We start from the raw sequence: 13,200 nt of genomic DNA, 5'->3' as shown, positions 1-13,200 counted from the left end.
GCAGCCCTGACTCAGCCAAAGGATGTGTATGAAAGGTGTTCCTGGCTGACAGCGTCGCACATTTTATGGCTGAATGTGTTTCATTGTAACTGAGCGTCTTGGTGTTTGGAGCTACGCTACGCTAACCTGAGGACGCCATAGCACGGCAGGACACTACGGTGCTTTTGAAAACTTTTGGAGAAACCCGAGTGGATCTACAGAGGGAAACGGAGCTCCACAACCGGTGCCGGTCCGCCGCCGGCGGTCGGGGCCGGCGGGTGCACCGGCGGAGGAGGGATCCCGGCCCCGCTGCGAACCGGCCGCCGTAGACCGGCGAAATAGAACTGGGGAATCGAGGAGGACTTCTTACTGGAACTGGAAAGATGTAGCCTACTGGGATTAAACTCTTTGTCAACAAAGAATTCTTTAAGTGACAAACTGCGTTTGTTTGTTTACATCTGCAGTAACGTTTTCATGAATAATATTTGATGGCTCGTGCTCTTGTGTGGTGGAATGCGTGGATCCGCTGCAGCTCTGCTGGATTGATGTGTTGTTTGTTGTCATATGAATATATGTGACTGGTTCTTATGACTTTGTGGTTGTCATTGTGTTAATACGTTGGTTTGACGATGCATTGTCCGTTAATGAAGCAGCGTCCCGTCATGCACGGATTCATGTATCTGCACCGTAGCTGTTCAACTGTAGTAGGACAGCACAGGAGGCCCAGGCATAGAATGCACGGCCCGCCACTGGTTGAACGTTAGTCCACTGTGGTCCATTGTCTTAGCTTCATTTCTTCACCTAACGTGATCGGCTCATCACATAGTCTGTTCATTAAACTGTGTGGTATTGTTGTATTAGCTTTTTGCAAAGACTGGCACTGATATGTTAACACATGTGAGGCACATGCAAACCCACAGTTGCACACCCAAAGCTTCTTCTAAGTATCCTGGATGGCATAGAACTTTACAGAAGTTCAGAACATTTTGTTTCTAAAGTTTTTCTTGTGTTTGTTTACAGTCACTCGTCATCAGAGATTGAGGAAACCAGCCAGACGCTGCAGTCACGTCCTCCGTGTTCTCTCTCCTTATTGTTTCATTCATGTGAGTTCATGCAGTTCAATTTAACTATAAATGTGTAAAAGACTTGTTAACAAGCAGACTGTGAAGCAGTTCTATTACACTGTTGATGCTAATGAGTTCAGTTTAGCTGGTCATTAACGATTTTATGATTTTATTAGTTTTCTTCTAAACGTGCAGTACATTGTGAGTTTTATGATGTAATACAAATGTCCCTTTATTATTTGAGAGCATGTATTAAACTGCAACAATTATGTATTGAATCTCTATTGTTATTATTTTATTTGTTGGGAATTAAATGCAAAAGTATTGGGTTGTATTACCCTTTGTAAGTAAACGGTTATATTCTGGCATATACCGTTAAATCACGGTAAAACCCAGTTATCCCATGATCACATACCGTAATCCAGTATACGGTAAGATACCGTAGAATTAAAGTGTGCCGTAAAAGAACCTGTGACTTAATGGCGTCCCTGCTGCCAGTAAGTTACCGTTAATTTACGGTGAAATTGTTTAGTGTAATTTTAAAAACACTCGGAAGTCATTAAGTAGTAAAACTTCAGTGTAGAATCACTAGTAAAGTAAAAGTACATAAGTATCATAATGTAGTTAGTATGAAAAGTAAAAGTATATTTATTTTTATCTGAGGTTTAAACTTTAACCTGAACCTGAAATACTGAATAGAAATAGTTAATTCATTCAAAGTAGATTAAAATACTAATAATAACAAAATATAATACGATCAAACAAAAAAACAAACGTTTTAATGAGCTCATTGAGATGTAAATTTATTCTGTTGCATGACATCATATGAAAACAGTCATGGCCTCGTTTCTTCTCCTTCTTCTCCTTCTCCTTCTCCTTCTTCTCCTTCTTCTCCTTCTCCTCCTCCCTGAGTGATGCTGCAGTAATAAACTGCTGAGTCACTCTCTCTGGAGTCTAGCAGCAGCAGCGATCCGTTGGCTGAAGTCGAGACTTTCTGCGGACCGACGGCGGCTCCGAACGTCACGTCGGAGGAGTTCGTGGACCTGAAGCTCAGCAACAGCTCCGGAGGACGACCCGCTGCCCTCCGGTACCAGCTGAGGGTGGAGGAGGTGTTGGAGGAGGTGTTGGAGGAGGTGTTGGAGGAGGTGTTGGAGGAGGTGTTGGAGGAGGTGTTGGAGGAGGAGGAGTCCAGCAGGGGGCAGTGCAGGAGGAAGTCCTCACCAACCCTCACCCTCACTGAGGCCGGCAGAGCGGAGACGTGCTGCTGACACCGGAGACCTTAAACACAAGTTAATCTATATATTTATATATACTTTAATACACTTGTGTTTATTTATCAACAGATCACACTCTAATACATTCAATCTGTAGCCTAACATCTTCATCCAAACTCATAATCAATAACACCAACAAAGAAAAGCTTTCAGTAACAGTTCAACCTACAAACAGTTATAATGACGTGAGAGATCATAATGAAACATGTGAAGTCTCCCTCAGACAGGACCCAGTGAGTCCGTAACGTCGTAAATATAGAACTACAGACTGTGTGCTGTCAACAAGAAGCTCCCAGGACATCTAATGAGAGCAGAGCACATTCTGTCTGTATGTTCACGTAAAATACAACTCTGTGTTTACTGCTGGAACACGCATGCGCACGGACTGTTCATTATTCTAAGTTAGAGGCGATGGATAGAAACACGGCAGGTTTGAGCTCGCGAGCTCTACTGAGTGATGAGCGAAGTGAACGAGCTGACGGAATAAACGAGGCTTCACGCTAACGACACACTCTGTAAGTACTTGAACTACTTTATTCCAGTATTGCAAACCAAAATATCATTACAATACCACTAATATCATGTTATGCTCACCATGCGGGCGAGGCTGCTAGCTTGTAGCATTAGCATGTTACGAACAGTAAACATAGACATGTGTGTTAGTTAATGTTGGAGACACTTTCTTTGTGGACTGTCCCTGTAGCCCAACGTTATAAAATAGAGTATTTAGGACATTTCACATGTAAAATACACGGTGGACAGCGAGTGGGGCTGTACACAGTTTAAATGTGGAGGACGTGAGTAAAACGAAGTAATGTACTAATAAACTTGGTCAAAACATTGTTGTTTGGCTTATAGCAATATACAAACAATATAAAGTATATACTGTGTAATATCCAGGTCAGCATCGTTCCGTTGAAGACACGTTTATAAGACGTCTCCGGTGAAGAGACCTTCACAGCTGGTCTAAAAGTCAATATGTTTTATAATACTTGTTTTATTTACAGATCTCCTGAAACCGGCTCCTGTGTGGCTTTGAAAACTACATTTAAAGAAGGAAAAGGAGATTATGGTTTTATATAAAGAACATTGTTTATATTCATATTGTGCTTTAATAAATACAAATGAACTGCTGCCTGTCACTTGGTCATTTGTCCTGTAAGTGGAAACTGTTGATGTGTTACTAACATTAAGTATTTAGTTGCTACATATTGATCTGACAGCATTTTGACGGTTAAATCACGTTGAAAAGTGAACGTTTTTTAGCGACTATTTGAAGACGTTGATTCAACGTTCACGTTTAGACCAGATATCAACGTGATGTCCAATACTGGCTTTCAACTGATAAATGTGGATGTGGTTTCTTAGTAAGCCTCTAAAATCATGATATATTATTATTAGCACAATGTAGAGGACGGAAATTGTAGTATTGCAAATCACGTTTAAATCTGGTCTAAGCGTGAACGTTTAATCAACGTCTAGAAATAGTCGGCGGAAGAACTTTCACCTTTCAACCAATTCTGAACTTCTTTTAAACGGAAAAATGCTCACTGAGAGCTGAGCAGTGTTCAGCCTGTCGACAACTAATGCATTTAATCACCAGATTAAGAATCAGTGAAAGAGGATCGTATTTAAATATTAGTTTAGACATTAATAATATTAATACATATATGTGAACATAGTTTAGACAATAATATTAATACATATATGTGAACATAGTTTAGACATTAATAATATTAATACATATATGTGAACATAGTTTAGACATTAATAATATTAATACATATATGTGAACATAGTTTAGACATTAATATTAATACATATATGTGAACATAGTTTAGACATTAATATTAATACATATATGTGAACATAGTTTAGACAATAATATTAATACATATATGTGAACATAGTTTAGACATTAATATTAATACATATATGTGAACATAGTTTAGACATTAATATTAATACATATATGTGAACATAGTTTAGACATTAATAATATTAATACATATATGTGAACATAGTTTAGACAATAATATTAATACATATATGTGAACATAGTTTAGACATTAATATTAATACATATATGTGAACATAGTTTAGACATTAATATTAATACATATATGTGAACATAGTTTAGACATTAATATTAATACATATATGTGAACATAGTTTAGACATTAATAATATTAATACATATATGTGAACATAGTTTAGACATTAATATTAATACATATATGTGAACATAGTTTAGACATTAATAATATTAATACATATATGTGAACATAGTTTAGACATTAATATTAATACATATATGTGAACATAGTTTAGACATTAATATTAATACATATATGTGAACATAGTTTAGACATTAATAATATTAATACATATATGTGAACATAGTTTAGACATTAATAATATTAATACATATATGTGAACATAGTTTAGACATTAATATTAATACATATATTGACTCACTGAGAGAGAGGATCAGACAGACCAGCACAGACTCCATCATCAACTGTTGTTGTGAACTGAAACACTCTCACAGAGAGACAGAGAGACAGTGAGACAGAGAGACAGACAGACAGTGAGACAGAGAGACAGACAGACAGTGAGACAGACAGACAGAGAGACAGACAGACAGTGAGACAGAGAGACAGACAGACAGACAGACAGACAGAGAGACAGACAGACAGTGAGACAGAGAGAGACAGTGAGACAGACAGACAGACAGAGAGTGAGACAGAGAGACAGGAGCTGATCACAGACACATATTGATCCATGTTAACACCTACTTCCTGTTTACTTCCTGTTTTAAACTGCTGTGGGTCTGAATCACTGACGGTTGATGTGACCACTGAACACCTGCAGGAAGTTTAAAATAACATCTTATTTCATACATGAAAATATTCAAGTCATAACAATTAACTAACCGTTTATAATCCACAACAGATTTAATAATCAATTAAATGTTGAGCTTCTCAAACTTTTGCTGTATTTTTTATTATTTATGTGATTGTGAATTAAATATGTTTTGACTGTTAATTTAACAAAACAAGACGTTTCAAGTTTTTATTCAGTTTTATTAAGAAAAGCAGAAATTTGTCATATTGATGAAGCTGAAATGGTATTTTTTGGCATATGTGTATAAATATATATATGTGTATATATATATGGTATTAGGGGTACAGTGTCTTACTCAGGGACACTTCGACACAGGACACGGTGCAGCCGAGGATCGAACCGGTGACGTTTCGGTTGGCGGACAACCCTCTCTACCCAGTAAGCCACAGTTGCCCCCTTAAATACTCTAAAACAATCATTTAAATGAATCATTGCTTTTTAGCTTTCTTTGGTATTTTGGTCAGACATATATGTAACGCTGATTACCGTAATATGTGTGGTATTTGTTATAAATGTACGTTGGTACATAGAGGGTGATAAGAAGCTGTACATGGAGGGACTTAGGACCCAGGGGAATGTAGGTGAAGGAAACAGGAAGAGACAGAAGAGATGTCACACAAACAGCTGTTCACCGCTCGCTGCCTGGTTCTTGTGTTAAAAATGTCGCTTAATAATACATTTTAAAAACTGCGTTAACGCCCGATAAAATAATTGTCGGCATTAATTAATGAATGCGTTAACGAGATAATAACACGTTAACTTGCCGCACTAATATATACACATATACTGTATATATATATACTGTATATATAAACATATGTATATATATACATGTACAGTATGTGCACAGATATGAATGGGTGAATAAATATATGTATATTTCATAATATGTAAACAAGTTGTTGGTTCCACTTTAAAGATGTAATAATTGGTTTAAAGTAATTAGTGACTTTACTTTGATTGATTGAATGATTACTTTTTCTTTTATGTGACGTCTTCAGATGTCTTTTGTCTCCAACCAACAGTTTGAAACAAAAGATTATTTTCTTATTTATTATTATGTGACGAAGAAACGCAGAAGAAACATATCACTTAAACAATTGTTGGATTATTAAAATATCTGCAGCTCTGGATTAATCAATAATTACAAAAGAGTGATCTATCTCTCTCTCTCTCTCTCTCTCTCTCTCTGAGAGCATGGTGGTGGTAAGTGTGGAGAGCAGGGGCGTCGTTAGGCCTATTTTAGGGGGGGCTGAAGCCCCCCCTAAAATGTTCTTCAGCCCCCCCAAATAATTTGGCATTATTGGCTTAAAAAAAAAAAAAAAAAATGTAATTTTGATTTTGGTGATGTCATTAAATTAAACTATTGTTTCTCACATGGACAAGTTATTTATAACTCTAACATGCTACATATGTGCGTGCGTTCTGGTTTATATAATAGCCTATCATCATACTTAACGATATAAAGTTGACACTGTCGGGTCCATTCTCCATCCATTGTGTGCGGTCCCTTTAAGAATTAGGATTTGGGAGTGACGCGGATATGAAAGCTAGTTTATCCGTCTTTCCTTTATAAGCAGGAAAATTATTTCTCTCTTTATTTTGAGAAAAGTTCATATTTGTGTTGTCAAATTTCAATATGACCCTGAAATTTGGTCTCTTGTGTTATCATATACTGAATGCAAGTAGAACTACAGAGCAAAATCACACTCTTTCTGATTGAACCAATCTATGAACTGTATGAAACAATGATATCCACGGCCCCAAATGGGCCGTGGATATCATTGACCAAAAAAAATTGCTCGCGTTCAGCCCTTCAGGACTGTGGGTCTGGGATGTAAGAGTGATAAACTGAAGCATGTCCAGTCCTTCAGGAGACAGGTGTTCATGTTCCTTACCTGTCCTTCACAGACGCTAGAGGTCTCATTTAGGGTGAAACACGGGGAGGGACACTACATGGTGTACGCTAGCACAGGTAGCATCAGGTGTTTTGAGTGCGGGGAAGTGGGGCTTGTCCTCACAGGCCGGCCGAAGGGCCGCCAAATGACGAGCCGGCGGAGTGCGCTGCTCCGCGGGGGGGGCGATGATCCGCTGACCAGGGCCGAGGCTGAGGAGGGGCTCAGCGGGCAGACAGACAGTCAGGACGGGGAACAGAGAGCTGATTCAGGCGGAGAAAAAAATATTGATGACAACTCAGCTGTTCTGAGTCTCACAACGGAGGGAAAGGAAGTAGCAGAGGGCAAGGAGGAAATGGAAGTAACAGAGGAAAGGAAAGAAGTAGAGGAAAGGGAAGCAGAAGCAGAGGAAGGTATGGGGGAAGGTGTAGCAGGCGGCAGTAAAGGGCCGACAGCTGAAGCTGACCAGAGTCAGGCTGCTGGTCCAGAGGAGAGTGGGGGGGCTTGTGTTGTCAAGGAGGGGATGGAGTACGACTCTGACGGTCTCTCTGTCACAGACTCACAGTCTCACAGCGGAGATCTGTACAAGCTGGAGGAAATTAATAACTTCCTGGACGACACGTTTGGACAATCTGTAGACGTTTAGAGTATTTTCCAGACGCAGACAAATTTATTAAAAGTGTTGTGACATTACAAAAAGAGGTGGATTTGGAGGATTTAGATGGAAAGAAACGTTTCCATCTAAAGAAGCTCATGACGCATCTCAGGAAGATAAGGAAGGGAGATAAAGGGAAAGGTTCGAAAAGGTTAAAGACCTCTAAGTGAGTCAATGATGAATGTGTTGCACTTAATCTTTCTGTTACTGTTATTTCTAACTGTCTACATCACCGCTCTTTTTCATTTTTCAATGCACAAGGTGAGGGTTGGCTCTTTAGATATGAATGGTGGGAGGGACCGACAGAAGAGGGCGGTCACTGCAGACATGATCACACAGAAACAACTAGACATCGTTTTCCTGCAGGAAACGCACAGCGACCCACATAATGAGGTAGACTGGGGTTTGTGGTGGAAGGGCCAGTATGTCCTGTCTCATGGGACCAACCTGTCTGCAGGTGTAGCCGTTCTGTTCTCACCTGGGCTGGATGTTAACATCATCTCCTCCACAGAGATAGTGACAGGCAGGGCTTTAGTGGTCAGAGCATCAATACAAAACATTACTTTTGTTTTTATCAACATCTATGCTCCAAACCAGGGCTCACACAGAACAGACATCTTCCACAAACTCAAAGATGTCCTGCAGCAGTGTGATCACAACGACTGTGTAGTGATGGGGGGGGGACTGGAATTGCACCATAAACTCCTTATTGGATAGAACAGGAGAGGAACCTCATTCACAGTCATCTGCCATCTTATCACAGGTGATTGCAGAGTCAGGTGTGGTGGATGTATGGAGGGTGAAACATCCCCGGGCTAGACAGTACACATGGGTGAAGGTGTTGGATGGGAACATTAGGGCAGCCAGGCTGGACAGGGTTTACCTATCTCATAGTTTTATTAACCGGTTATTGAATAGCCACATTTACCCAGTAGGATTCACCGACCATCACCACGAAGTTCGGTGAATCCGACCAACATGCCGTAAGCTTCTACAGCGCCCTCTTCAGGAAGGAGGACAACCACAGAGAGAGTGTTGACGAGCTGCTTCAGGACCTTCCTCAGCTGGGCCCCGAGGACAGAGCTGTCCTGGACGCCAACATCTCCCTGGAGGAGCTGACCGCTGCTGTGGGTCAGACGGCTGCTGGGAGAGCTCCTGGACTAGACGGACTGCCTGCGGACTTCTATAAACACTTCTGGAAGTGTTTGGGAGCCGACCTGTGGCAGGTGCTGCAGGAGTGTTCACAGGCAGGCCTGTTACCGACGACATGTCGGCATGCAGTACTATCACTGTTACCCAAAAAAGGAGATTTGTCCTTACTGAAGAACTGGAGACCGGTGGCGTTGTTATGCACAGACTATAAACATTTTTCCAAGGTGCTCGCCAACCGACTTAAGAACTTTCTGGAGTCTATAATTCACAGAGACCAGTCTTACTGCGTACCGGACAGATCCATCATGGATAACATTTTTCTCATGAGAGACTTGTTGGATCTTTGTAAACTGTATAATATTGATGTTGGGGTTATATCATTAGACCAGGAGAAGGCTTTTGATAGGGTTGATCATAGTTTTCTTTTTTCCACTTTAAGAGCTTTTGGTTTTGGGGAAGGTTTTGTGTCACTGTTGGGTTTGATGTACAAGGAGGCTACTTGTCTGGTGAAGGTGGGGGATGCGTTGAGCCGTCCAGTTCAGGTCCAGAGAGGCATCAGACAGGGATGTCCTATCTCTGGACAGCTATATTCCATTGCCATTGAGCCTCTTCTGAATAGGTTGAGGTCCCGTCTATCAGGACTAATGTTACCTGGGCTGCCTCAGCGGCCCTCGCTGGTGGTGTCAGCATATGCTGATGATATTTATGTGTTCGTCAAAGACCAGAGGGATATCCAGTTCCTAGGTAACAGTTTAGATTTGTTTGAGAGGGCATCTTCAGCAAAGGTAAACTGGGAAAAAAGTGAAGCTTTGCAGGTTGGGCAGTGGGCAGACAAAGAAATACCAAAGCTACCAGGAAGCATCAGATGGGGAAGGCAGGGCTTGAAGGTTTTGGGTGTTTTTTTGGGAACAGAGGAGTTTCAAAGACAGAACTGGGAGGGTGCTATGGAGAGAGTGTGTACCAGATTGTCTAAATGGAAATGGCTGCTACCTCTGCTCTCTTACAGGGGGAGGGTCCTAATTGTCAATAACTCGGTTGCCTCGACCCTTTGGCACAGACTGGTAGTCCTACCTCCACCACAGGGCCTGATTAAAGACATCCAGAGGACAGTTGTGGACTTCTTCTGATCAGGGCTTCACTGGCTGAGATCTGCGGTGCTGTACCTGCCGGTCCAGGAGGGAGGGCAGGGCCTGGTGGACATCGCATCACGAATCACAGCCTTCAGACTGCAGACAGCTCAGAGACTGCTGTACAGCTTCGGCCTGCCATGGACTGATACTGCCTGTGTGCTGCTGAGGAGGGCCGGACGCTTATGTTATGACAAACACCTGTTCCTACTTGAGCCCCAGTCAGTGGATTTAACTGGTCTGACACCGTTCTATCAGTCCGTCTTACAGGCGTGGCAGGTTTTTACAGTCCATCGGAGAGCTGTGACGACACCAGGGATGTGGCTCTTTGAGGAGCCGCTTTTTGGAAGCAGCTACATCACATCCCAGGTCATGTCGTCCCTCAGCCTGAGATCCAGACTGGGAGAGGCCGGCTGTGTGAAGCTGGGTCATCTGATGAAGACCTCCATCCCTCAACTTGCGGAGCTGATCAACATCCGGTCCAGCAGGCTGCTGCTCAGGCTGGTGGAGGAGGTCTGTGCTTCCCTGCCAGCAGTCCTCAGAGCGTTTGTTGGAGACCGTACAATATCTGACCAATGGGACGGTGAATGTGAGTATGTCTTCCCAACCCTGGCTGTCTGTCCTGCTGTGGGACAGTGGGAGGATGAGGAGGACATCCTGCTGTCTCTAAAGACACCCCAGTTGGGGGACTTTGAGACTCTGGGGAGGAAAGCAGCATATCAGGTCAGTGTGAAGGTCTCTAACTTGCGCTCTCTGGCAGGAGTGAGGGTGTCGAGGTGGACCGAGTTTTTTGGCAGGGGATCCTCCCCAAGGGGCTGTTGACGGTCCCTGTACAAACCCTCTGTAGACAAACGGACAGGAGACCTCCAGTGGAGGATTGTACATGGGACCTACAAACAGGTATCTGGTGCACCTCGATCCTGGCTCAGGGGACAGCTGTCCTTTTTGCTCGCAGACAGAAACCATCCACCATCTGTTCGTTGAGTGCTCCAGGCTGGTGAGACTCTTCAGCCGCCTGAAGGCGTGGTTTCAGGGCTTAGGAGAACACTTTTCTTTCTGTCTTTTTATCTATGGTCCAAACTACTCTGCCAAAAACATATCTGTCCACACACTAATTAATTTCCTTTCAGGACTGGCCAAACTAGCAATTTGGAAAACAAGGAAAAACCGTGTGAGGGGTGTAGGGTCAGAGGACGTGAGCTTGATGCTGACCGGACTGCTGGCTGCTCGGCTCAGGGTGGAGTTTGGTTTCTACAGACTGACAAAGAAAACTGAACTCTTTGTGAACATTTGGGCTCTGAACGACGTTCTGTGTTCAGTCAGAGACAATGCTCTGGTTCTCAACTTATGATTTGTGTTTTTTCTTAAATTTTTCTTTAGTTTTTGGTTGTTGTTTTTTGCATGAATTAAGGTTGTTTTGATAAACAGTAAAACTCTGTAAACGAAATTGATTTAGAAATAAAGATATTTGAAAATCAAAAAAAAAAATCTCTGTCTCTGTCTCTCTCTGTCTCTCTCTCTGTCTCTCTCTCTGTCTCTCTCTCTCTGTCTCTCTCAAATTCAAATTCAATTCAAATTCAAATTTTGCTTTATTGGCATGAAAGTTTAAAAAACAGTATTGCCAAAGCATCAACAAATTTAACATACAATAACATCAATACACAACAATATCTCTCTCTCTCTCTGAGTGGAAGGTGCACGGAGTTGACGGAGCATGGTTTTGAAAGCTATTAATAGCGTTTTTTAGATATTTTTCTTCACAGTGTAATGTTGTATATGATAGTGTAGTGGGGTGTGCAGGGTTCACGTTTTTTTTTGTGTACTTAGACGAATGCAGCCTGGCAGTGGGGGAGCTTGTCGGCCACAGCCACGTGAAGTCCACAGCGCGGATGAACAGCGCTGTGGTCATCTTTCTAGATAGTTTAGAAGCTGCAAGAGTGGTGTTGATGACCGGGATCTCCGTGGGTGAACACTTTCTGCCCACGTATCCTCTCGGCTCACCGGAAGTGAAAGTCACCGTGTCTAACGTGCCACCATTCATAAGAAACGATGCAATAATCAAAGAGCTGTCCAAACATGGGAAGGTGGTGTCTCCGGTTAGGAGAGTGTCCTCTGGCTTTAAGTCTCTGCTGTTAAAGCACGTAGTGTCTCACAGGAGACATGTCCTCATGATCCCCAACAACAGGAGCAGAGTGGTCAACCTCAGTTTCAAAATCACTGTAGACGACTTTGACTACGTCCTCTTTGCAAAGACTAATGATTTTAAATGCTTCAGTTGTGGAAAAGAAGGACATCTGAGCAGAGCTTGTCCTGGGAAAACGGCTCAAATAAAGACCAGAACCAGAAAGGTACTGAGGAGGGCAGAGGGGACAAGCAGGACGGACAAGAGGGAACAAGTGGAGCACAGGAGGCGAGGGTGGAGGAGACGGTGGGGCTCAGGAGGTGAGGGTGGAGGAAACAAGTGGGGTACAGGAGGTGAGGGTGGAGGAAACAAGTGGGTTACAGGAGGCGAGGGTGGAGGAGACAAGTAGGACCCAGGACGTGAGGGTGGCGAAGACGGGTGGGGCCCAGGAGGTGAGGGAGGAGGAAACAAGTGAGGCCCAGGAGGTGAGGGAGAGTACTGGAGGACAGGTGGAGACAGGTAGTGAGGTGGACATGGAAGCAGACGAGGAGCAGCTCAAAGCATCTGCTGCTGACAGTGAGTCCTCTGAATACAGGGCAGGCACCCGTAGGAGCTCTCGAGGGTACAGTGTGGGGAAGATAAAGGTGTTTCTACAGAAAACAAAAGGTGTGAAGTCAAAGTAGAGGAGTATTTCTCTGACAAAGAGAAACTCTCCAATGCTGCGAGGTTACACATGAGCAGTAAAGACAGAGGAGGCTTCACAGAGCAGGAAGTCTACAGACTAAAGAGAATAGTTCAGAAGATAAACAAAGAGTTTAACAATGATGACGGAATGATTATGAATAAGGTCTCACAGACTAAGTTCAAGCCAAAGATAATGTTCTGTTTGTTGGTTTTAATTTATGTAACTATGAGTCTTTTAAACATAAACACCTTAAATGTAAATGGAGCCAGAGACTCAGTGAAGAGGTCTCTACTCGATCAGCTGATGAAGATCAAAGGGACAGACGTGATGTTTCTACAAG

General features: G+C 42.5%; 1 protein-coding gene and 1 long non-coding RNA gene across 3 annotated transcripts; one reads left to right on the top strand and one right to left on the bottom strand.

The window, feature by feature from the left end:
* Window positions 1-1,800: 1,800 nt before the first annotated feature.
* LOC142935028 (uncharacterized) lies at window positions 1,801-3,451 on the top strand. The gene is made up of 2 exons (XR_012947753.1): window positions 1,801-2,832; window positions 3,325-3,451. It is a non-coding gene; the product is annotated as an uncharacterized LOC142935028 (long non-coding RNA).
* sid1 (secreted immunoglobulin domain 1) lies at window positions 1,820-4,847 on the bottom strand. 2 transcript variants are annotated; one of them, XM_076079092.1, is made up of 2 exons: window positions 4,796-4,847; window positions 1,820-2,321 (listed from the first exon to the last, which is right to left on the bottom strand). In XM_076079092.1, the coding sequence occupies exons 1-2, from the start codon at window positions 4,833-4,835 to the stop codon at window positions 1,879-1,881; spliced, it is 483 nt and encodes a 160-aa protein (XP_075935207.1). In that variant the 5' UTR covers window positions 4,836-4,847; the 3' UTR covers window positions 1,820-1,878. The 2 variants fall into 2 exon arrangements, with proteins under 2 accessions (XP_075935207.1, XP_075935209.1); XM_076079094.1 differs by lacking the exon at window positions 4,796-4,847 and adding an exon at window positions 2,487-2,643.
* Window positions 4,848-13,200: the final 8,353 nt, after the last annotated feature.

Source organism: Anarhichas minor, unplaced genomic scaffold, assembly GCF_050575085.1.
Source record: "Anarhichas minor isolate MPS153535 unplaced genomic scaffold, ASM5057508v1 ptg000070l, whole genome shotgun sequence".
Taxonomy (NCBI): domain Eukaryota; kingdom Metazoa; phylum Chordata; class Actinopteri; order Perciformes; family Anarhichadidae; genus Anarhichas; species Anarhichas minor.
Note: the sequence above shows the minus strand (reverse complement) of the source record. Positions and strands in the feature narration are given on the sequence as shown.